General features: G+C 32.1%; 2 protein-coding genes and 1 pseudogene across 2 annotated transcripts; 1 reads left to right on the forward strand and 2 right to left on the reverse strand.

The window, feature by feature from the left end:
• Positions 1–3254: 3254 nt before the first annotated feature.
• LOC141844352 (auxin-responsive protein IAA7-like) lies at positions 3255–6504 on the reverse strand. Its single transcript, XM_074732398.1, has 6 exons — positions 5967–6504; positions 5789–5882; positions 3936–4195; positions 3692–3803; positions 3553–3616; positions 3255–3459 (listed from the first exon to the last, which is right to left on the reverse strand). The coding sequence occupies exons 1-6, from the start codon at positions 6175–6177 to the stop codon at positions 3421–3423; spliced, it is 780 nt and encodes a 259-aa protein (XP_074588499.1). The 5' UTR covers positions 6178–6504; the 3' UTR covers positions 3255–3420.
• Positions 6505–13140: 6636 nt separating this feature from the next.
• On the reverse strand, positions 13141–16006 carry LOC141844233 (small ribosomal subunit protein eS24z-like). Its single transcript, XM_074732264.1, has 5 exons — positions 15892–16006; positions 15780–15821; positions 15526–15696; positions 13438–13524; positions 13141–13361 (listed from the first exon to the last, which is right to left on the reverse strand). Exons 1-5 carry the CDS (start codon positions 15964–15966, stop codon positions 13320–13322), a joined length of 417 nt encoding a protein of 138 aa, XP_074588365.1. The 5' UTR covers positions 15967–16006; the 3' UTR covers positions 13141–13319.
• A 2130-nt stretch (positions 16007–18136) lies between these two features.
• On the forward strand, positions 18137–21938 carry LOC141844301 (uncharacterized; annotated as a pseudogene).
• The last annotated feature ends 5122 nt before the right edge of the window (positions 21939–27060 follow it).

Genomic DNA, 27060 nt, shown 5'->3' on the forward strand with positions numbered 1-27060 from the left:
CGGATTTAAAATTTTGATTTAGTTATTTCAGAATTTTGATTTTTTTTAAAAAAATTGATTAATTTAGTTTGATTTCGATTTTAAAATTTCGTATTCGGTTAAACTGAATAAATCGAATTAACCAAAATAAAAAAATAATTTTTAAATTTTTAAGTAAATAAATTTATAAATCCTTAACTAATTGATAAATTTTTTATAATATTTAAACAATTCGGTTATTTCGGTTAATTAGATTGAAAATTAAATTATTAAGTTTTTTATTGGTTCAATTTGTTCAATTTTTATTTAAAAATTCGGTCGGTTCGGTTCGTTTAAAAAAATTCAATTCAGTTCAATTTTGGTTAATTCAGTTCAGTTCGATTTGATTTTAACCGAATACTCACCCCTACTTTATCTAATCAATCCATCAATATTGTATTATAGCAATTATGAATCATAATTATTATAATATAAAAATTTATTTTTAATCAATATAATATTATTATAGTTACGGGATCATAATTATTATAACTGTGTAGTTTTGAGCTAGTTAACAGAGGTAGGTAGTTAATGGTCGAATAGAGCTATCAATCGGATCAATTAATAGAGAGGCGGACTAACCCACCAGAAACTCATCATTTGATGGGGCAAGGCGGGTCTACCCACCAACTTGGCGGGTTGAAAAATCTCTAACCCAATCCAACTCAAGATGGGTTGCGAGTTAGGCGGATCAATCCACGGGCCTATCAAAAAATAAAAAAAATATTAAAAATTTTAAGTTTGGATTATAATTTAAATTGGTGAAGTTAAAATTTTTAAACTTAAATTGCGGTTTAAACGAATTAAGTTCACTAGTTAATTGAGTTTTCTATTTTAATTTTAAAATTTAAATAAATAAATAAAATTTTTCAATCCGCACACCAACCAAGCCCACTACGGGTCAACCCATGCGAGTCGCGGGCCTAAGTGGATCGGTCCATCTGAATCCACCTTAAAATAGACGTAAAAATTGCATTTTTTTAATAGAGACATTAAGAAGTTTATATATATAGTGTAATCGAAAAACTTTGAATTTGAAGATTCCAAGAACATAGTATGTAGATTTAAAATGCTCATTTATGGTTTAAAACAGACGTCCTATCAATAGTATCAAAAATTTGATCAAGTCGTCATCTCATTTGGATTTAGAGAAAACCAGTTGATCAGTGCATAGATGTCAAGTTTAGTGGAAGCAAGTTTGTTATATCTGTCATGTATGTGGATAATATATTACTTTAAAGCAATAATAAAGATCTGCTATATGAAACCAAATTATTTCTATCCAATCATTTTAAAATGAAAGATCTTGATGAAGTATCGTTTGTATTAAGCATATAGATATATCGTGATTGTTCAAGAGACATTTTTGTATTGTCACATAAAACTTATATTTAAAAAGTGTTTATAAGGTATGACATGCAAAATTGTGCACTTTGTAACACACCAGTGTCTAGAGGTGATAGATTCAACCTGCAGCAGTGTCAACGACTTAAACTTGAAAGAAAGGAGATGGATCAATTCCCTTATATGTCAATTGTGATGGTAAAGAGAGTGATGTGATATTTGTAAAGAACGAAAAGGTATATGCTCATGTATCGAAGGTCAGATCACCTGGAGGTGATTGGATATTCAGATTCCGATTTTGCTAGATACTTGGATAGCAAGAAATCTACTTCATGCTATATTTTCATGCTCGTTAGAGATACTATATCTTGAAAGAGCGTCAAGCAAACACTAATAGTCACTTCTACTATGGAGGCAAAGTTGATATCATGCTACAAAGCATCCAATCATAGAATTTGGTTGCGAAATTTCATTACAACACTGCATATCATTGATGGTATTGGCATACCATTAAGGATCAATTGTAATAATAAAGTCGCAGACTTTATGCCAAGAACAACCACAGTTCGTCGAAGTTCAAGCACATCGACATCAAATTTCTAGCAGTTAAAAAAAGAATTCAGAGTCATCAGGTGATGATAGAGCACATTAATACAAATTCACAGACATATCAACTCACTAAGAGTTTGGTGTCTAAGGTGTTTCATGTATATGTTGTGGATATAAAAGTTCTTCTTATGAAAGAAGAACTCATCTAGTGGGAGTTTATATATATTTTGGTGTTTTATATTTGTTAATAAAGACAAACATTTTATTTTAATTATTATACACACTTAAAAGTTCAAAATATTAATAGATATTTATATGTTTATTTGACATTCTGAAATAAAGTATCATGATTTACTACTGTAGTTTAGCATTTGGTGTTTATGAATATGATACAAATTCTTTTATAAATTATAAGACTTGGATCATGATTTACTGTTACAGTTTAGCATAAAATATTTACAAATATGATCAAACCCTTTTAGGTCATTTGGATCAATTGAAAATTGACATATGCTAGTCACATTTCATGCAATTTCCATACTATATATCCACATCTTGCTCTATGTCATTAATAATATTGGTATTGTGATTATTGTTGGGACTTGTTACAAGCATAAATAATAATTATTAACTCTTTAGTCCTATACCAATGAAGTTAATAGACCGAATTATTTACAAGGGTATTTTGTACCCATAGAATTTAATATCAATTGAAATTATAATCGCATATCATATACATATCACATGTAGCCCAAGTAAAATATTATTAGATTTAATTTTTTAAGATTGACTTAATTGTAATTTATATATGCGGATACAAACCGAACTCATTTAAGTGATCAAACTAAAATTTATTAGATTTCAGTTTATCAGATATGGATTAAATATGTAAAACTCATTAGCTCGATCCGTTATTATCTATGAACTGATAACGGATTAAATTTCTATATATAAAGTTTGATTCTTAAAAATTTAGAATTAACTGACATCTTGCTTTCGTTTTCCCATTGACAAAGATTTTATAACACCATCATTCTAATTCTCTTAGAAGATCATCCTCTTACTTCCATTTCATCTTCTTCCACAAGGCAAGACAAAAACAATGACTCTTCAATCAAGTTCCTTATCGTTATTTTCAATATTTCTATTTTATTATGCCATATTTCATTGAATCTAAATTTTTATTTTTATATTTTTAATTATCTAAGTTCTTATTCGATTTATAAAATCTATATGTTTTAGAATTTACAAGTTCTTTCATGCGTACCAAAAGACAGGAGGTGATGAAAAACACAAGAGGAAATGAACAGGAATCGATATATGAGTGCTTTAGATGTATCGAATGTTGGGTTTACATTTTCGATACAAGCTTTCTGTCTCCGAAACTCTCATCAGCGAAAACTCATCCAAGTAAACACACACGAGTAGGAAACGACGAGGGAAAGAAAACATCACTTGCAGCTTAGAGAACAAAAGATGCAGACAACTTTTAAACATTGAAGTTGCAAGTCAAGATCCATTTGATCTTTTCCTGCTGATTGCTCCCAGCTGGAGAACAAGCACCCAATAAGCAAACATTAAGTGCTCCGGGATAAACTAAACTTGAGGTTACGCGAAGCAAGCGAGATCGATGACACTTACAGATGATGCAGATAGATCGGAGCTCTTTAAAACGCGCAATCTCTTAGCAGTGGAAACAAACATGCTGCAAGTGGAGAAAGATAGGTATCAGTGGAAGCTCATTCAAAAGCTTTTGGCGGGCGGGTGATAAAAGACTTACTCCCAAGGGACATCACCAACCAACATCCGATCGCCTTCATCGTCTTCATAAGCCAGAGTGTATTCACCTTCGGAGATCTTTGGTGTACCAAGTGCAAGTGGATCCATTTGTGCTAAATAAATAACAGAAGAAAGATTCATTGGGTTAGCATTACTTCAATACCAAACGATGAGATGGAAACATATAGGCAAGCAATGTGAAAGTTTTGAGATTGTCAATTATGCACGGTAAGTTTGTAAAATACCTGCCATGAGGCCTCGGAAGAGCTCATCAACAGCTAACGATAGTTTATCGTAGCTATCATAGGCCTTGAGGTCTACTTTTCTTCCAATTGGAATGCCATCCATGTTAATTTTCACAAAGAGGCTCTTCCTCTCATTCTCAGGCTTTTTTGCAGCCTTAGAACTCTCGTTCGGAGATTCGGTGGAGAGTTTAGGAGTTCCAGCAAGATTCTTTCTGAAAGAACGGATTGGAGGCCAACCAACAGCAGGTGTGGCCGTGATTCTGCTTTTGCCAATACAAGAGTAGTTTTTAGCAAACTGTTAAACAACATCGAGAAACTTTGTTAACGTAAGAACCAATGTTATGAACCACAGTTTGATAAATATGATTACCACAGAGAAGTGTAAGTTGGTCCTCACTTAAATGAACTTAGAATTCAAAAAAAAAAAATCTTCGATTGGCAAATCGAATTTGCAGACAAAAAACAATATTTTGCCTTTTTGATCCATGAAGAGAGCAAGTCGATTGGGGTTCCGATTCTCGGGTTTTTAGGACAGAACATTAATTTGAGTTAACTTTGTTATGCCCAATTGTTCCAAAATGCATTAGCCCATGTTAATAGTGCCTGTAATCTTCCATACGGGCCTAAATAAGAAAGCATCGAAAGACTAGTAGGAGAAATACTTAAGCTTTCGAAAGGGTTTTCAGCATCAAACAATACGAGAATAGGTAAAACACTAGGCAGGTTTCCTAAACGTCACACTACACTTTTGGGTTTTTCTAATTGTTGTCTGTCAAAGCTACGATGCTCCACGTCTATTGGTCCAACATGAACAAGTACAATGATCCATATGAATATATAAATTAGTCTTTTTCTTAAAAGTTTGAACTTTTAGGATGATTAGTGTATCAATTTTAACATGGTATAGGACTAGGAGCTCTATAATAAAAGAAACGATTTATATTTCAATTTTCTTCACGCTTCAAAGAAACTAAATCGCTCTTTTTCCCCCAAATACTTAATGTCCCAAGCTTACTCATTTCGGAGAAAAAAATTACATCGGTGGATTGTGAAAGGGAGAGGTATATTCAGAAGAAAAAAAAAGATAGCTGATACTTCAAGGAAGTTTCATATGTGTTGTTCATATGACTTTTGAGCGTAAATGAGCCATCAAGGAGTTTCAATCAACAACTTTGTTTTGCTCGATAACTCCAAAATGACTTTTTTCAATACTCCTAGGATTGAAGGAAGCTCCATTATGATTTTCTAACCAAAATTACAATTTTTGAGCCATCAAGAAGCTTGTTCATATGACTTGAGCGTAAAATGAGCCATCAAGGAGTTTCAATCAACAACTTTGTTTTGCTTGATAACTCCAAAATGATTTTTTTTTCGATACTCCTAGGATTGAAGGAAGCTCCACTATGATTTTCTAACCAAAATGACAATTTTTGAGCCATCAAGAAGCTTTTGGCCAAAACTCCTCCATGACACATTTCGATTTTCGACTATAAAATTCTAAACATACCTCTCACTATCACAATTCCCTAGCATAAGAAAGTTTAGCAAGGATACTCAAGTGCATAGAAGAGAAGGCACCACATTTGAGCCTAAACTAGGGCGCGAAGTTAAAAAAATACGAAAGTAGGGTGCGCCCTTTGAAAATTCCACCAAACCGGCAAGAAAGAAAGCAACTTCCTAAGTTTACATAGTCAATGCACTACCAATAATTCTGATCTGCCTGTCTCTATTTCATGATAAAAATGACCAAACCAGAAAGATAACATGAACTGAAAACACAAAAACTAGAAATATCCCTACCAAACAAAACAAAGGAATTGCTAGAACAACTAAAACAAAAGAGTTAATTCTACCTTGCATGAGAACTGTTCTGTATTAAGGCATCACACGCCTTCTCCTTTGCCTTCTGCAATTGCATGAACTCAAGCTGCTTCGGCTGCTGAAAAGCTACAACAAGAGCAAGATTCAAATGAACGGTTCTGTATTAGGGTTTAGCTGTTTCTGATAAACCCAAGGAGAGAATCAACATACCTTCTCTTTTGGTTGCCGAGGAAGCAGTGAAGTTGTTGCTTCTTGGAACCTTGGAGACGTGCCCGAGGGAAAGGGAGGCCTCAAGAGGGAGCTTTTTCCCCTTCTCCTGCGACGGCGACCAGTCCTCTCCTTCTCCGGGGAGGCCAAGCCTCAGCTCCAGCTTCTTCTCCTCGGCAGTGCTCCAGTCAAGCGGGTTCTTCTCCTCCGCCATTCCTTTCCCAGAAAAGGAGAGATTTTGGGCACCCAAGCGAAGATATCTTAAACCCTCATGGAAAACAAGGAGAAGTAGCTATCCGAGCGGTCAAAAGGAGACCTTGGCGACGAGGGGAGGCGGAAGGCCTCGTGCCCTTTTCATTTCTTTGTCCTGGGAAGAAAAAAACAGAGTACCTTCCGCCGTTCTCCGTCCACGTCGGCGCCTTTCTTCCTCGCCAGTCGCCCTCCTCGCGCGTGTGTTCAAGTGTGAAGCAGAGCTTGTCAGTGCAAGGGAAGGAGAAGCAGCCAGAGAGCAAGCCCGCCAAAGCCAGAGAGAGAGAGAGAGAGAGAGAGAGAGCTGTGCGTCTCTGTTCTTGGCCTCGCGTGCTCTTTATTGAAGTAACCAAAAGGGGCTTTTGGAGCTACACTAATTATGGCAACTTAATTAGTTCTTAATCACACTCTTCTGATAAAAAAAATAGAATATGTCACCTTAACGGCTCAATACAATCGATCCCACGACCATCTATGAAAAGATAAATCGAAAAACTACAGTTAATCACGACGCAGGAAAGTATTGCCTAGTTCTTAATCACACTCATTTTTTGCATAATTAGTTCTTAATCACACTCATTTTTTGCATAATAATAAAGCTTGATTGTGAAATTAATACAAACTACATAAATTAAATGATTAAATAAATAAAAATAAATTTGATCTTCCCTTCTCTAGCTCTTTCTGACTTCTTTCCTCGTAGTTTATAAATATTTTTTCTTATTGAATTATATTTTTTTAGATATCATATTAATTTTAATATACTTTTATTGAATGATGAAAATTATTACTACAGAAAATATTTAATTCTTTTTTCTAAAAAAACAAGTAGAATACACCATCATCTACGAAGAGGTAGGTGAAGGTATTACTTGACTTTGTTGAGATTCGAATCTTCAACTTCGTTGAGATTCGAACCCTTACCTTCTTCTGCAAGTCGACTCTGTCGCAATCAACTCAGCTATGCCTTAGTGGTGAAAATATTTAATTCTTTGATTGGTATGGGATGAGGATCAATATTCCATTATTTGATGGGTATAAAGATGGGGATAAATTTGAGTACCCGACGAGGATGAGAATTGAAAATATAGAATCGGACTCAAACTTCTCAATCCCTATTTATAATAAATAAAACTTAATATTCTTTTTACTATTATTTAGGAGTATAAATGAGTCAAGTCGCTCGTAAGCTATTTGTGTCTCGATTCGAAAAAAATTTCGTTCAATTAAATTAATGTAATAATGAACTGAGTTCGAGCTTGATTTTGAACTCAAAAATATTATCAAATCAAGCTCGAGCATAATATTATTTGATTTATAAGCTCATGAACATATTCATTTAGAGACTTATGAATGTGTTCATTAAGAGACTCATTTAATATATACATATATAAATATATATATATATATATATATATATATTACATAAATTATAAATATTATATATTAACGAGTCGAGTTCGAACTAAACTCGTTTAACTTTTAAATGAGTCATTCTTGAACAAGCTTGAACTACACTCGTTTAACTTTTAAACAAGTCATTTTCCAATCAAGGTTTAACCGTTCGCGAATTATTTAATTTCATTATGAACCGAACTTGAGTTTAAGAATTAAAGTTTGAATCGAACTTGAATCGAGCTCGAGCTTAAGGAAAGTGAACCGAGCTCGAGCTCAAGTCTCTTAATATTTAACTCGGCTCGATTCGATTACACCCTATTATTACTGTTTGTGTATTAGATATAGATAAAACATTTTTTTATATATTCATTCCATATTTATTTATTTATTGTATTTTTATTTATGTTCTAATTGACAATAATTAAGTTGAGTGTAAACAAATTGCTAGTATTCTAAATTTTGTAGTTAGTATTTTTAAAAATTATATAATATATTTTAACATTTAACATATATATATATATATATATATAATTAAACATTAACTCTATTTTTAATATTTAATTAAATGTTTTCCTTATCCTTAAGATGTTAGCAAGTCTTTGATGTCATTCTCACTTGCTTTCTCAACTTGAATTTTTGTCGATAGATTGTCAACGACTAGTATCGTGCCAATGAGACGCAATAGTATTGAGATAACATCGAATGTGGTCATAGCGATAGAGGAATTTACGTGAAGTACAATAAGAAAATTATGTCTACCTGATCGAATTGAGGGTGACCTATGTGTTAACCTAATGTTAAGGGAAGTATACAGTGACAAAGAAGATGTTGTTTGAATTCATTGAATCATTAGTGTTTTAAGATATTAGCAAGTCTTTATGCGGATAGATTACGATAGCAACTAACACGGTGAAGTATTCATAATCACAAAGTACACGCCATGGTCAATTGTGTATTGGGATCGCACGGAATGTGATCGTAGCGATAGGGGAATTAATGCGAAAACTATGTCTACCCGAATTGAGGGTGACCTATATGTTATGCTAATGTTAAGGTAAGTAAACAGTGATGGAGAAGATGATGTTTGAATTCATTGAATCATTAGTGTTCTAAGTACTAAAGAAACCATATTAATTATATATTTTAACGATTAAATATAAAATATCACATTTAATAAATATAAAGAAAATAGCAATCACTAAAGAATAAAGATTCCATTAATTAGTTTTAATTTATAAATCATTAATATAATTTAAATGGAGGAATTAAATCTCATCCGTTAATTTTTACGATCCAAAATCTCCACCGTGCTTTCTAAAAACAGCTGTCATCTATTTATGGTGAGACAGCCGCCGCCGCCGCCGCCGACCTCGATCCGGAGTCAAGACAGCTACGGGGGAGTTAACTAGATCTGCCCGCCTCTACTGTGCACTGAGAACGTGAAACGTGTCCGACAACGCCCACTCCCCTTTTCCCACGTGCTTCTCGTGCCTACTTAGCTTGATCGTGATCGTGCCCTTAATTTTAAGCCACTCTTTAAGTGCACGCGTAGATCCAGCAAAAATAAAAAATAAAAAATAAAAAATCTATATATTAATTCCTAATTCCCATCTTATTTTTATTTGAATGGGCAATAATTAAAAAGACACTCTTTTTTTTCAAATTATACTTTAATTTTTTTATCAAAAGATATCTCATCTGATTGTTTAACAGTATAAAAATTATCCAACTGTCTTTCAATATTATTTAGTACTATTCTTTTCCACCTACTTTCTAAATTAATCGAGTGCATTATAACCTATACGAAACTATAATTATTACAATATAAATAAGAATAATAAAAATTTATATTGTAACTATTATAACATATATGACTGATTCAAGATTTAAATGAGAGATAATAGTATTCAAAAGCAATTGATAATTTATACACGACTGAATAGTAATACAAGAAGCCATTTTGAATTTGATAATTTGAAGAAAAAAATTATTCTTTGAATTTTATCCTATTTTCTTAACACAAGTATCTAGCTCTTAGACTAATCATGAAAGTGATCGATCTGATTTCATAAAAATTTCTCACTGACTATAAGGGTAAATAAAAAAAAATACTCACGAACATCAATTCAGACGACCAACATTTATAAGTCTGTTTCTCATTGGAGAAAAAAAATCCAATTTTGAATTTGATAATTTGAAGAAAAAAATTATCCTTTGAATTTTATCCTATTTTTTTAACACAAGTATCCAGCTCTTAGATTAATCATGAAAGTGATCTATCTGATTTCATAAAAATTTCTCACTGACTATGAGGATAAATAAAAAAAAATTGCTCATGAAGATCAATTCAGATAGCCAACATTTATAAGTCCGTTTTTCATTGAAGGAAAAATCTCTTGCACTACATCGTAGTTGAGATTTGAACATAAGATGTTTGATTATCCGTTGGAGAGTCTAACCGTTGTATCGTACTCGGGGCGACTTTTGTTCTATGTTAATTTGCTTTGAGGAATGAATAATTTGGCAAGATCCTTGCAAAACTAATTAATTAAGTTTAACTACTTTTTTATTATTATTAATAGTGTTTTATTCTAGTGGGTGGTGCACTAGTCATATCGCTTCCACCAAGATTGTGTGGGGCCCAAGAGACACATTTAGATTTCCACAAGTCAAATTGAAGTTTATCTCTTTAGGAACAATTTTATAGAATAATGAAAAATTAAAAATTAAAAAAGCTCTTATAATTAGGTGATTTTTTTAAAAAAAATAAAAACCTTTTTTATAATTTAATATTTAAAAAATATAATTCTTTCTCCACTTTAAAATGACTTGGATAAAAATCAACGTCAAATGGACTCCTCTTAAAAAATAATAATAATAAAAGGGCCTTCCAATAGATATTTTATCCCAAAATATCTTTTATTATAATATTATGTAACACTTAATACAATATTATTATAGTAAATTATTTATAATTTTTATAATTATTTTAAAATAATTTTGATTAATTTAAATAATTTTAATAAAATTTAAATTATTTTAATCAAATTAATAAATAATATTTTAATATAATAGTAATCAAAATAGTTTAAGATTTAACTACAAATATTTATATATAATCATAATAAATTTTAAACTCTAAATCATAAACATCATGTAACAATTATAGAATAACTTCTACACGTTATAATAGCTTTAGAATAAGAGATATTACGAAGATAAAACATCTAATCGAACATCTTTTTAACTTTTTTTTCTTTTAAAAAATGCCCTTTAAGGATTTGTATAATTTAGAACGTCCTTTTGATTTTTACTCAAATAACTTTGATCAAAATAATTTACACTTTAGAACAATATATCTCTTGTTTAAAATAGAGTTCAAAAGAATATTTTAGATAAATGAAGCATGATTAGGAATGTCCTTTTATTTTTCTATTAAAAATTATTAAAATAATAAATGTTTATTTTTTTATTAAATCAGTCATTTTGTTCATTTAAAGTAGAAAATTAAGGATTATTTTTTAAAACAAATTTAAGGAAATGTTTTTTTTCCTTTTGAGAGATCATTGAATTCTCATAGAGGGACCCTTTCTAAAGTACTTGCTACCACTTGCATGATTGAAACAAGATCTTCCAACCATCCTCATCCATCATCACCTCTCCTTTCCTTTTCCTTGTCGACTTAATTTCATTCCATCATCATCATCATCACCGCCACCACCATTACCATTTCATCGATGGACCACCCATTTTAAACCCCACATCGATAGGTAAGCTCGGTGCGATCCACATTCCACATATGCATTTGTTATTCTCTTGCGGAAGAATGAGTAGTATTTGTTGTTAGAAGGTGAAGAGCAAGGACCTTAAAAATTTTCTATTAGAGGAAAAGTGGCATGGCATGTACTAAGCTTTAGGTTTTCTATTAGAGGAATTAAACAACTAGGGTTTGAAATTTTAGGATGCACTTTGAGAATATTTAAGGTTTAAAGGCACTCGAAAAACTTTAGAGAGAATCAAAAAAGAGATCCAAGTGTTTAAAATATTTGGCAAAAATCACAAAAACACTCCTAGTTATTAGAATCATTAAAAAGATACCCTTCCTAAAATAATTATGATTTTAAATGGCTACTACACTATTTCACATTTTAACTATTTTAAAATAATTTTAATTAAATTTAAATAATTTTAATCAAATTTATAAAAAAAACTTGATATAAAAACAGTCTCTATATAATTTTTTTTACCAAGTTGAATCGAAATAACAAGAAGGCATTCTTTTTTTTTTTGAATCATCAAAAGGGTATTCACTTTGTTATAGCAGCTACAATATCATAATTGTTACAATATATATCGCAACTACGATTTCATAACTACTACAACTACGATAATTATAGCAACTACGGTTTCATAACTACTATAACTACAATACTATAGCAAGCAATTGCAATATCATAACTATTACAACTACAACAATTCTAGCTTGAAATTGTAACAACTATGATTTCATAGCAACTACAACCATAACAGGTATAGCAACTTTGAAATTGTAACTACTACAACATGAAAAATAATCTTAAATAAAAAAAATTAAAATTCTTCAGAGCCTTTGAAAAGTCTTTAAATGATACTTTTAACCCTAAATCTGAGTTATAAATGTAAATGTCTGATCGAGTTTTGATTTAATATATTATACATCTTGTGATTCAATCCAAGATAAAAATTATGATCTATCAAAGCTTACTTAATCATAACCGTATAGCAACTACAAAACTATAATTGTTACAATAGTATTGCAGTACAATTGTAACAGTTACAAAATCATAAATGTTACAACTATATAATAACTATGATTTAATAACTGTTACAACGCACCTCTGATTTAAAATTTAAACCAAAAATATATAAGATAAGTAATATTAAAAATAATATAGTGAAAGATAATTGAATAATTATATATAGAAATGCGACACCCTTTTGATAAAAACAAAGTAGGACATCATTTTGATAATTCCAATTTTGTTTTTATATATTATAACAACTACTCAACAGCTACTATAGAAATTAGGAATGGTCTTTTGATTTGCTTAGCTTCTTTGAATTGTGGAAGAAGTAGATGGCTTTTGTTCTTTTGTGTCACTTGCACTAATGATAAATAGCACGTTTTAGAAGAAAGAAAGGTTCAATGAGCACATGATGAATCCAACTTGGAGGAGGGCCCCTAAAGTTCATGGCTGCTCCTCAGTGATTCACACTGTAGCTTCCAGGCACTTGCAGTGCAGGCCCTCAGTTATCTAAGGATTTTAGTCATATGTTTACAAGAGTGGAAACACAAAGGAAAGCAAGGAAGTAAACAAGAAAGAGACATCTATCCAACTTAGTCCATGGTTGTTGGATGATGCTTTCTCAAAGATTTGGCATCATTATTTCCACCACAATATTAATATAATCCTAGAATCTCTCTAAGATCAAGGTGGATAAGGTTTGTTCATAGTGAATTCAGTTTGGCCAAGTTGTATGCAACTCATCATAGGAAAATAAGGTGAATCAGATTGAAGTGTAAATGACAGTCACATTTCTAAAATTCTGGTTCTCTAAACTAAAAGCGCATAAAATGTTCCACAATTTGAGGCTTAGAATGCATGCAACAACAATATTTGCGAATAACTTCAAGTGAACAATATGATAGTAGTAAAGTGGGGATTTAGCTCACTTCTTCTTTCCAGCCTTGGCAGCATCTCCAGCCTTTGTCTGAAAATGACAGATTATGATGGTAAGCAGTCTTATACCTCATTTGAATCTTAAATGGCAATTACATTTAGCTCACCTTCTTGACACCGCGAATTTTCTTTGCCCTGTTCTTCCTTTCCTTCATCTGCTTCCTTGATTTCTCCACCTTTGTGGCAAGCCCATTCTACCAAAAGATACAAGATGTCAAAAGAAATGGATTTCCTACTGTAATAATCAACTAGAGAAAAGAATCTGTAGGACAAAGTGATGCCTAAGAGAGTAGATACAGAATCAATGGCGATAGAGGGGTGGTCCTCTCACAAAAGGGATCTAGAGAGAGAAATTATCTTAAATTTCTTTTCATTGTTAATTTGTTAGGAATGAATCAAGGTACACTTTCTTTCTTCCTTGCTAAGTGAAGAATCATGGGGGTTCTAAGATTCCTAAACATGGCTATTTTTTCTTATGCGAGTTGGTTTTGCATAAATTTGATTTAGTGTGGTAAAAGAGGACAACACTAGTCTAAGAAAGCATGTTTCTCAATTTAAATGTATTCATTTTATGAATCTTCATTCATCACTAATTTAAACCAGATCCCAATAGAATGGCGACCTCTAAAGACAGCGTGTCCAATAATGGCTGTTGCTACTGGTCATTACAGAGCCTCTCAACCCAATCCATGCTTGCTCCAACAAGCCATTTCGCCTCACCTAGCATTAAGGATATCGAATGGTGAGGATGCTCCTCTCCTTTCAATCTTGCATCATTTTTTCACATTTCCCCTGGTTATGTCTGTAGTCGTGTTTAATGTCTATGTGCATGATCTTTTGCTTTAGATGTTTTTTTAAAGATTTTTTTATCATGGTGATGGATGCCATTGTATTTGATAAAATGCCTGACACATTCCCATAAGATGCTTGCAAATGAAAATATCAATTAGAACTTCATTTAGTATTATTATGAATTAATGTTGATATATAGATATAATTAAGGAATTATAGATAATGTTAATACAATCATTGACACAATAAATTGTGCCATAATGAATATATCTATAATACGAAATTTATATCAAGAGTAATTTTCCCAAAAAAAAGAACCAAATCCCACATGAATCTGAAAATTTGTTACTGTGATCTAATTTAATTAACCAATGCTGCAATTTTACTATATAACAAGGGTTGAGCAGGAACTGAATGAAAAGCAATTTCATCAGAACATTATACAATTCTAATATGATTTGATATTAGTTTGGATAAAATTAGAATCTTTCGAATTGTAAGGTTTTGTGAAATTTGAATTATAATCCCATTATCTATACGATTCCTATTTTGTTCTTAGAAAACAAGCAGCGAGATTTAGAATACCAAAATTCCAAAAAACAGAATATGAAAATCCAACCACAATTGATTTGGACATTAAAGAAACCTTGGAATTAGGATCTTATAATAATTCCCAGTTTTAAAAAGCGGCTGCCTTGGTGGTTTCACCAAGGGACTTCTTTGCCCAATGGCTAAGTGGAACATTTAAAAAATGTCCCAAGCGGAATGTCTAGGTGGTCGAAACAAGTCTACATAACTTATTTATTTGTAATTGTAAACTTGTTTCAGTTGATTAATGATACAATGTTTATATATGCATACATTAATATTAGTCATTCTTAATTTAACTTTCTACTTAATATCACCTGCCTAGGCCCCTTCTAGGCGCTACGTAATGGGACGACTACCTAAAGCCTAAAATCACCTTTTAATACTTCAACAATACCGATTATAACCACCCGCATATTCCAGACAAGGAAATTGGAACCATAACATGAATGAAGAATGCTATTGGATTTTCACTAAGAATTATTTCCAAACAATGAAAATTTTCTAAATGGTGAAGAAATTTTTTACTAAAGACTATTACACACAAAGGAACCCATATCAGTCAGTCAATCCACCACAACATTTCTATCAACTTTTGTTAATTTTCCAATATTAACTAATCAAATTCACAGATTAATGACTTTGTAAAGGAATTGGTAACAAGGAATTCCTTAATCTTGATTACAAACTAAAAATAGAGTATCTTATGAAATGTTTAAAATTCAAAATAATTGATCATAATCAGTATACATCTTAGCTAGCAAACTAACAAGAAGATTATGAACAAGAATGAAGTTGAGTTAATGAACACATACCCGGATGAGCCTGTACTTGGGCTCATACTTCTTTGCATTCTCCACTGTATCATAGATCAAACCAAAACCAGTCGACTTCCCTCCTCCGAAGTGCGTCCTGAACTTGAACACGAAAATGGTGTTCGCATCCTTTACTTCATACAGGTGCGCCAGCTTCTCTTTCAATTCCGCCTACACCACATCCAATCCAAATAAAAACAACAGATCGATAAAACTCCAAACACTGACAAAGTACCGAAAAGAAAAAACGCCACCTTTGAGACATTGGCTCTTCCCGGGTGAAGCACATCGATGACCTAGAATCCAAAAAATCACATTAAACCATGAATAAGTTCTCCCTTACTCACAGAGGATGAAAAAACTGACGAATTGCTTCCTGGAGAGGAGGCGATTGGTCATGAACTTCCTTGTCCTGATTGTGACCGCCTTCGAATCCGCCATTTGGGTTCCTTCTTCGCTGTGGAAGAGCCGAGCTCACGGGTGGCAGCAAAGAGAGAGAGGCGCGACGAAGCGTTCGAGATCTATTTATACGGAAACCCTAGATTGTGGGATTAATGGGCTCTAATGGGCCTCTCTGTCAAATCATTAAATGGGCTCTCGTATGTGGATGGCAATTATGAAATATAAAGCAATTTAAACATGAGAATTATAATTTATAAAAGCCAATAAATAGAAAAATATTTTCTTTTATTTAAAAAATGGATTTTTTTAAGGAAATATATTTGGTTTATTAATAATTAATATATAAAAAAGGAACAACATAATTTTGTACCTCTTCCTCTTAAATAAACGGTTGGGCACCTAAGTTTAAAATAAATCAATAAACTTATAATATCATACAAAGAAACATAAAAAAATTAAAAATTTAAATTAGATACACATATAAATAAATTAAATTTCAAAGAAAAAAAAAAGTTAAAGATTCAATAACAATTAAAAAATTAATTTTAGGTTCAATTACCTTAATAAATATGATTGAACAACACAAACACATTTATAGTTCTAAATGTTGGTCAAATTTGCTCGTCTAATTTTAGTATAATTTTGACCAATATTAAAATAGCTTTGATCGATATTAGAATAATTTTAATTAAAATTATTATAATAGTATTAGATTGTACATATTTTAAAAATAAAATTGTGATGGACTTTTTATATATAGAACAAATAAAAAGTACCTTTTTGATTTTTTTATTTAATTATTTGAAAAGACGTGGATAAAAGAGGAGTACATTTGGGAGAAACATTTTTACGTTGGAATTGTTTTCCCTTTACTTTGTAAAACAGGATAATTATTTTTCTTTTTTTTTATTCATAAAAAATGAATGGAACCTTGGTCAACCAATTTAATATTCGATTTAGTAAAAATTTATTTTTATTCTTCAATAAAAAAATAGAATCCGTCACTCAGTAATCTTATACGATCGGCTCTACAACTATTTGTGAGAAGATAACACCATGATCATCTACCTCAAGGGCGTAGAATTTATTTTATTCATTCAATATATATAAGATTAATTAAATGAACAAACTTAATAACGGTTAATATTTATAAACAATATCTATAAATAACATTTATGAATCATATTAGGATCATACTAAATATATAAAAATATTTTCTGAATAAATAAATTTATATTATCAAACTCAATACCAACCAAACAAGTTAAAATATAAAAATTTTAAATAATTAAATAATTGATAATATCTAATCAAATTAAGTTCAAGTTAAGCTTGAACCACGCTTAAGTTTATAAATGAAAAACTAAATCAAACTTAAATAATTATTTTAACCGTTTAATTCATTTTAAATTTGATTTGACTTAATTTGAGCACTTTATTACACACATTTGAATATTACAAAGTTAGATTCAACTTGACTTGTTTACAACCCTAGACAGAATTATGAATCCATCCACGAATATAATACCCTCAGGGTATAGTTGAGTTAGTTACAACATATCAGAGTTACAGAAATGGACAAGAGTTTGAATCTCGACGAAGTCGAGACTATGTCCTCCTCCGTCGTGATCAATTATAATTTTTTTAGTTACCTTCTCACAAATGATTATGAAATCTTCTTCTGCATAAAGGTGGAATCCGCCACCGTAGCGGCCCCACGACCATCTATGAGGAGGTAAATCGAGAAATTACAGTTGGTCACGACGTATGAGGGTATTATCTGACTTTGGTAGGATTCGAACTATTGCCCTTTTCTGTAACTCTGTTGCATCGTAATCAACTCAGTTATGTCCCAGGATGATGATTATGAAATCAATCGTACGAGACTGCTCGAGTGATAAATTTCATCTTTTATCGAAAATAATCCATCCACGAATCAATTTTCCACCTTTTTTTCTCTGTCAAAATCATATTGAAAGTACACTTCCCTCCCTCTACCTCCCAGCTCGTGGATCAGTCTAATTTCTAGGTCTCTCGCATCAAGACTACTCTGAGCCGTCGGATGTAGGATCAAACGGCAAGCACGGAGTTTCCTTGAAGTTTTTAGAATCGACTTTGGTTGGCATCCCACCACCATTGAAGCAAGACACACAAGCTGGCGATGGATCTCGTCGAACAGCAAATTAGGGCGAAATTCACAAATAAGTAAATAAATAAATAAATAATCGAAGAGACGATCGGCATGGAATCAATCTCGATCGCATCTGGTTTGGAGTGTTTTGCTGCCTTAATTTGGTGGTCGGCCTGCCTTTTTCGTGCCCCCGAGGCTCGTAGATCTCATCCCGATCGGCTCCGCCTCAAGGTTTGGTCTCCGCTATTCGATTCCTTCAGCATTGTTCTGTGTGAATCTTACTTTTTACCCGTTTTTCGATCCTTGGCTTTCCGGAAGATGCCCCCTTTCCGATGAAATCTCAGTTTTTGATTCGTTCTTCGTGTCGGATCTTGTTTGAAATTGCCCCTTTTCCTTCCCGTGTAATGTGTTTGTTTTCAAGCTTTTGATTTGACGAACTAGTTGCTTTTTTATTTAAAAAAGTGGGTTTTTTGCTGGTTTGGCTTTGTTCTTGTCAGATCTTGTTTGAAATACATTGTTCAAATTGGTAGGAAGATATATATAGTTGAAGATCTGGTGATTTTAGCTTCCTTGTTCTTGATTTGATTTACTCGGAATCTAGAATTCAACTTGTGGCTAATGTGCTCTAGCAAAATTCGCAGAAATCTGAAACAGGATGTTTATTAATGTAGATTAAATTATCTGAAAATCTGTTTGTATATGTTTATACTTTGTTCTTGATTTTAGATTGTTTATTTAAGTTAGATTGTGAACAGAACAGAGATATCTATTTATACTTTTGTATTTATACTCTTGTTTGAAATTGCCGCTTTTCCTTCCCGTGCAATGTGTTTGTTTTCAAGCTTTTGATTTGACTATTTGGTTAAGTTTTTGCTCATTTCTCTCTCTCTCTCTCTAAATGAAGTAGTTGCTTTTTTATTAAAAAAGTGGTTTTTGCTGGTTTAGCTTTGTTCTTGTCAGATCTTGTTTGAAATGGTCAAATCTTGTTCTTGCTCATTTTGTTCTCTGAAATACATTGTTCAAATTGGTAGGAAGATATAAATAGTTGAAGATCTGGTGATTTTAGCTTCCTTGTTCTTGATTTGATTTACTCGGAATCTAGAATTCAACTTGTAGTTAATGTGCTCTAGCAAAGTTCGCAGAAATTGAAACAGGATGTTTATTAATGTAGATTAAATTATCTGAAAAATCTGTATGTATATGTTTATACTTTGTTCTTGATCTTAGATTGTTTATTTAAGTTAGATTGTGAACAGAACGGAGATATCTATTTATACTTTTGTATTTATACTCTTTTTTGAAATTGGCCCTTTTCCTTCCCGTGTAATGTGTTTGTTTTCAAGCTTTTGATTTGACTATTTGGTTGAGTTTTTGCTCATTTCACTCTCTCTCTCTCTCTCTCTCTCTCCCTTTTGCTGAAGTAGTTGCTTTTTTATTAAAAAATTGGTTTTTGCTGGTTTAGCTTTGTTCTTGTCAGATCTTGTTTGAAATGGTCAAATCTTGTTCTTGCTCATTTTGTTCTCTGAAATACAGTGTTCAAATTGGTAGGAAGACATATAATAGTTGAAGATCTGGTGATTTTAGCTTCCTTGTTCTTGATTTGATTTACTCGGAATCAAAGTTAATGTGCTCTAGCAAATTGGCAGAAATCTGAAACAGGATGTTTATTAATGTAGATTAAATTATCTGAAAATCTGTTTGTATATGTTTATACTTTGTTCTTGATTTTAGATTGTTTATTTAAGTTAGATTGTGAACAGAACGGAGATATCTACTTTTGTTATACTATCACAGTGTTTGCATATGTTTAATTTTGTATTATCTGAGCCAACTTCTGAAGACAAAAAGGAGAGACATTTGTGATTAATTTATTATGCTAATCATCCTTGTCCTTGTAAATATTAGTGACTTAAATGTTGATTATTACAGATTTTTGATTGCCTAACTTCCAGTTTGTTTGCAGATATTAGAAGCGATATGTTTCAGCAGTCGAGTAGTCGAAACTCACAAAATAGAGAGTCGAAAGTCAAGAGAGGAATACAGATAGCCTTGCTTTTAGTAGCTGCTGTATGGTTGATTAATCATTTTAGCAAGAATGAGCATACTGAAACTCCTCCATATCAGCTTTGACTCCGAAGAAGATGTCGACTTCGGTCGCAAGGGGAAAGCAGGATCAGAGAACGTGATCATCGTAGATGGCCATAAAAACGACCTTGATGAGACCGCTGGAGATCGAGTTGAGGGTTTTGGCCAGCATACTGAAGAGAAGAATGATAATGAATCTTTTAGTAAAGAAAAAGAGGAAGCTCAAGAAGATATTTCAAATAATGGCCATACTGAAGTCGAAGAACAACTCAACAGTAAAGATGAGAGTACTGTTTTGATCGACAACAATGAAGATGTTACTAGTGAAAGTACTAAAGATAAAGAGAATGCCCTAGAGCTTCCTGGTGAATCAGATAGTGCAAGCTCAATGGATCAAAATGAGGGGGAAAATGAAGAAGATAAGTCTGATAATGGAAGTGAGTTAGTCTCTCTTGATGGAGCAAAAGAAGATACCATTCAAGCATCAAATTCTGAAGAAGAAAGGATTTCGAGTTCTGAGGATCAATCAGACAGCGGAGCGAACACTGACAAAGTTGAAAAAGAGACCATCAATTTGAATGAAGACGTTAAATTAGAGACCGAAGGTGGCAGTGAAGTTAGTTCTGAAGTGGAAAAGGAAGCAATTGATTCTCATGAAGATGTTAAATTAGAGACAGAAACTAGTAGTGAAAACGACTCTGAAGTTGAGACAATCGATATTCATGGAGATACCAAATTAGAGACAGAAGGTAGTAGTGAAAATAATTCTGAAGTTGAAAAGGAGGCAATTGATACTCATGGAGAGACCAAATTAGAGATAGAAGGTAGTAATGAAATTATTTCTGAAGTTGAAAAGGAAACAGTTGGGATCCTCGGAGAGACCAAATTAGAGACAGATGGTAGTAGCGAAAATGGTTCTGAAGTTGAAAAGGAGGCAATTGATTCTCGGGGAGGGGTTCAATCAGAAACTGAAGGTAGTAGTGAAAATAGTTTGGAGGATACCACGACCATTGCAAGCTCAGGTGATGGAAGCCTATCCCTTCCGAAAGAAGAAAATGGAGTGTCAACGGACAATGAGTTTATTGATGCAGTTAAATCCCTTGATGAGCATGCTTCTGATGCTGCCAAAAATGTTGTTGAAGAAAATGTAGATACAAAGTCTAATGAGTATCCACTAGAATCTAAAGGAAATAGTGGCAATGAAAGTGGAAACTCATCCAATAACAATGAGAACTTAGAAAATCCTGCTGCCAACAATAATGAGGACGCACTTGAATCTAAAGGAGATAGTACCTCTGAGGATCATAATGCTGGTAATGAAAGTGGAAACTCATCAAATAACAATGAGGACTTAGAAACGGTAGTTGAGCGAGACAATGTTTCAGAAGAGAAAAACACTGGCAGTAGTATCATTCAAGACACAACTGAACCAAAACCCAAAGAAGAAGCTATCTCTGAGTTTGGTAATGACAGTGCTTCGTCTGGTAGGGATGACAATCCGGAATCATCAAGCCAGGGTGGTAAAGAGATAGAATAATATTGTTCTTTGTTATTCAACCACAGTTGTCAGAAACTTGCATAATACATGATGTTCATCATATATAAGTAGACTGAAGAACACTACTGAATAGAAAGTTGTGTTAGTCAAGCTATTTGCCTAAACCTGGCATTCTTTAGCTGCAAATTCAATGACAGTTTGAGTGTGTTGCATTTTCTCTATCCCTTTGTATTGTGGTGCAATGCTGGCTACTTTTGTAGAATCAATAAAACCTCTACAGAAGTAGATTTTCTGTTATGCATGCCGACCTCGGCCATAGAATGGTGCACGCTAATTATCTACTTTTCTAATGCCATTAATCAAAATTAGCAATTTGCAGCCAAAATTTTAATTGACCAGGATGAAATTCAATGAAGTGGCTACCTTCTGCTAGCTCAGGTGGTTAAGCTTCCAGTGGTCAGGATCAATCCCACTGTAAGTGCCCCATTGTCTCAATTTGTACTGCCTTCTAATGCAATTTATTCCATTGCTCCATCATTGAGCTCTTGATAAAATTTATTTTGATACTTCATATTTTCCATTTTTCATCATTTAAAGTGAGATGACAAATGCAAATTCATGAGTCAAGGAAAAATGCAAAACTGTTTTTGCTTGAAATGGAAGACAACATACAATGTTAATGATGCATGAGAAATAAATGTGTTCATAAATAATCTCTAAATTGTAGCGAAGTAGAGTAAGATGGTTGCTTGTCAATTCTTGCTAATTCAGGAAAAGAATGATCTTGCTGTGTATGATTGTATTCTAGGTGCTAACTGTGTAATCTCTCATCTTGCCACAGTTGAAGTTACCATGAAAAGCACAAAAGAAAAATCAGCAAGCAAAAGAAACCATCTCAAAGTATGCTGATAGGATACAACAATTGCATGGTCTATGGGTAAGTCAGTTAGATTTGAAGCATTATTTTCAATATGCAGAGGATTAAATTTGTATATTGTGGCTCTTATTCTGAATGAAGAATAGTTTCACATCTAGTATGGCATGGTATACCATATTTGTCTAAAAATAACCTTAATTAAAGATAAGATTTAATAATCACAATGCTATTGAAGTATTTTAGACTGAAAAGATCATGCATGGAAGATGAAGTATGTGTTTGACTCATCCCTTCTATTACCATAAACCTTCATCATCTAGTTCCTTGAAGCTTGTCACACACCATCATGGCTAAACCTATGAAAGTAGAGCACATTCTCAAAAATCCTACTTCTCTAACAATCCAAGGGCCAACCATTGGTTAACATATATCCTCTAGGAGTTCAAGATCTTTAGGCTCTATTTATTACTTGGATAGAAGAAAGTTAAGGATGGAGGGGTGAGGGGAAAAAGCTCATAAAATTACATACAAAGCTCTATCATTATGAGATAAGATATGCATGAAGGTCTTCTATGCAAGGTCTTCTTCAAGTTGATCATATAAAGAGGTGCTTCTCTACTCGTATACAAATTTTAAAATAAATCTACACATAAATCTTAAAGCACTATTAAAAAACAATTACTGAGAAGTCACAATAACAATCAAATTGTATCCCACTAAGTGGAGTCGGCTAGATAAATTCTTCTATTTTATCATGCTTGATTTTTTATTTTATATTCATTTATATTTAAATAAATTGTATTGTAGTCTAAAAATTAGGTGGCATGCTTGCTACTTTAAGAGCGGCTAATAACATTAGCAATAAACATTTTGAGAAGAGAATCGAAATGGAATTGAACCAGAGTGAAGATGAAAAACAAAGGGCGTGGCATTCATGTCAATGATAATATGGTTGAAAAATAAACACCAAAACATATTCCCTTTATAGGATTAGCATTATTTTAGGCTCAGAAATCTTTCAAAAGGTCACAAAGAGGTGAGCACATAGATTTCTCATGAAAGATAGAAAATTCAATATTTCCTTCAAATCGAAATTCAAGTATAGATATCAAGAAACTTTGGCAAACTGAAGAACTACTATTGTAATCAAGATTTATGTAGGAGGGATGGCTTATTTAGGATAAGAGGCCAAATGCATTAGTGAGGTATCAAGACAAAATTTGTTCAGTCGATATCGACCCTACTATAGGTTAGCAGGATATGTCTACGTGATCTTGTTATAGGTCATATTGACATTTCGAGTTCCTCACACAGCATGACATCCTAAGTTCCTCACATGACTCAATGCACTGAGTTCTCCATGTAGTTCCATTGCTAATTCAATACATGAGTTCTCTAATCAACTCTCTCCTTTGAGCATTCCGAGCATCAAAATTCTCGATCTCTCAGGTTTTTCATTCTTATGGTAGTCTAGTTACTGTGGGTCATAATTGGGCATGCCCTCCACATGACTCACAACCCATAATCCCTAAGGTCTAACAAACCTAGGATTAGTATAAATACCGAGGCCCATGAACCCTAGGGTTATGATTTTAGATGATGATCCTCGATAAATATATGAAACTCTCTATCATCTAACCTTAATCTCTTTCGCTAGTGAACACTTTTCTTTTCTATCACCATTTCATTATTTCCATGACACCATCGATCTAACTAAAGCATTGAAAAGGCTTCTCTAGATTACTCCGACACTCTCTAACATGTGTTTTTTGTCTGCAAAACAATCTTCATCCCTTCATTAGGCATCCACTTCAACATCCAACATGGTGATAATTATATTTAAGTCAATATCAACAACCAAACTTGTATTACAACAATAATAACTTCTATTAGGTGCCAAGAAAATCTAGAGGGCTCTATTTTCCTCATGCTAATATCTTGCCATATCTTTTTCTTTAAAAAGAAAAAAAAATCATCCTCTTTTGTTCTTTCCTTATCCAACTTCCATCACTAACACTCACTTTATCAACAAGAATCAAAGAAATTAATCATGAAATCAAAGAAAGTGACAAATCTCTATCTCTCTCACACACTAAAATCTTTCTTTTGTTGTTGTTAACCTGTCCTAATCCACTCGAATCTTGCATGGTGGGGGAAAAAATATGCCACCCCCAAACATCAACTCCTACAATTATATATTCATCTAACCAAAAATACACTAAAATGATCACCAAGAGCATCACACTATTCATTAATTCCAAGTGTATATATAATAATATTTAATGGTCTGATGATGATGCTGAACATAATAATACTTATTCTAAAAATTTATTTTCACAGTAAAATTTAAAAAAAGACATCGAAAATCATCAAATACAGAAAAATAATCAAATCTCTAGATTTAACTAAATAAAATTGATTCAAGAGATAATCCCCTAACAATAATTAAACAAAAGTTTAAATAGTTTTAAAATTCTAATGATATAAAAGATGAAAATAATCCTAATATAATAACAAAATTTATTTGGAATCTCTGAAAAAGAAGTATGAGTCATTACAGATTATATCCAGTAAAAAAAGGTATAGATCTCTAAATGAACTTCGATCTCCCAAAACTTGAATCCCTACATACCTTTGATTCCACATACGTACTTTGCATGCATGATATATATTATATGTACCAACCGACTGATAGACAAAACATCTATTCATTTTTATTTATATATTTGCATAAATAATCTTGTGGGGGATCTTTGGCCAGCCATGGAGGAGACTAAGAAATGTGAGTATGATTCTTCAAAGTTGAAAAAATATCATGATAATGATGGCATTGATTGTGTGTGTATATTTGTCTTTTGGCAAAAAGTGTATCAAGTGACACTGAGCATCTTTCTCCTATTGCAAAAAACTTCATGTGACAAAGACAAGCCTTTCACTAATTAAATTGTGGAGGTGTATTTTAGTTTTACACATTGATGACCTAGAATTCACTTTTGATCGAATCGCACCCCTTAATACATCATGTCCAAGTCTATATATCATTTTGGGACGACTCTATAATAGCCCTTTGTACATTTTCAATATTTGGATTCTTTCTAACCTAAAATGGTACCTTGATTATGCATACCTTTAGGTTTCCCTTTCGAATAGTTCAATAGTTTCGCATCCGATATGTTATGATAACATATCTTCGTCAAGACAACAACAAAGGCTAGAGAGCTATGGTTAAAAGAATTCTCATAGGAGCACGATTTAGTCAATTGGATTGATAGATTTGCAAATAATTATGGTAATTGTCTACTTAATGAATTCTTAAGATTAATTAACAAGTAGCTTGGAGATTGTACAAGCAATTAAATGTATGGCAAATCAATTGGATTAGGACATCAAGATTTAATTGAGCATGAGTTAGGTATAGACGTCACATGAAAAAGTGATTATTATTATTGTTATCTTAATTAAATATAATTTTTTTTTGCACTAAAAAGTGATGGGGAAAAGGAGTGGAACTATAATTGGAATGATCAAATAAAAGGTGCCTTTTATTTTATTGTGATTAGAACGTTATTGAATAATTATCTAGCATATGCTTTAATCATTTTTGGTATAATTTTGTTGTAGTTAAAATATAATTTTATGTCAAATCAAATCGAGAATAATGTTGACAAATTCATGATTGATCAATATTCTATAATTCTCACCTATATTAAAATATATTTTATAATTTGTTAGTATTTGGTGTAAAAATATATATTTTAACTAAAATATAATATGTCAATAATATTTTGCACCACTTCACTAGTATGAAAAATAATACAAGTTATAAAGATAAATAAAAGGATCAGAATTTAAAATCTAATAATAATGATTTTTTTTAAAAGCCATCTCTAATAATAATGAATTTTTAAAAGCCATCTTTATAATTTTTAAAATAATTTTGAACAATATTTTGAAATGCTTTTTTAAAGGATTTTTCAAATATTTATAAATATTTATAAAAATTTATTTTGAAATATATTTACTTTTTTGATTTTGGACCTCCCCTTGAATCTTACACTTCCTTAGAGCTCGTTATTAATCACAAGATAAACTCCCTGTGTTTTAGGAGTCAATTCAATTGAATAGAACAAGTAACTTATAATTTTTAATATATATATATATACACACAAGAAGAGTTCAAGTCGAAAGTCAACTTAATAAAAACCCAACCTACCAAAAGCTGATCAACATAGAGCCGATCCGTAGAGATTGGACTTGACAGAAGTCTAACCCATCGAAAACTGACCCAATTAGTATGCATTTGATCGAAAACATTTGATCATGATTACTTTACTGAGTCAATCCATCCATTGATCTTGGACCGTGTCAATCCATCCTTTGCCGTGGAGTCGGGTGGAATCGGACACTTGAATTATTGTTATTATTATATATTTATTTATTTATTTATTTATTAATAATAACAATACGAAGCTTATAAATAAAAAAAGGAAACACCATCAACAAAAAAAATACATTTTGTCTCATTCAAGTATTTTTGAATTT

The sequence above is a fragment of the Curcuma longa genome, chromosome 13, assembly GCF_044706935.1.
Source record: "Curcuma longa cultivar G26 ecotype Majalengka, Jawa Barat chromosome 13, ITB_CL_G26_1.1, whole genome shotgun sequence".
Taxonomy (NCBI): domain Eukaryota; kingdom Viridiplantae; phylum Streptophyta; class Magnoliopsida; order Zingiberales; family Zingiberaceae; genus Curcuma; species Curcuma longa.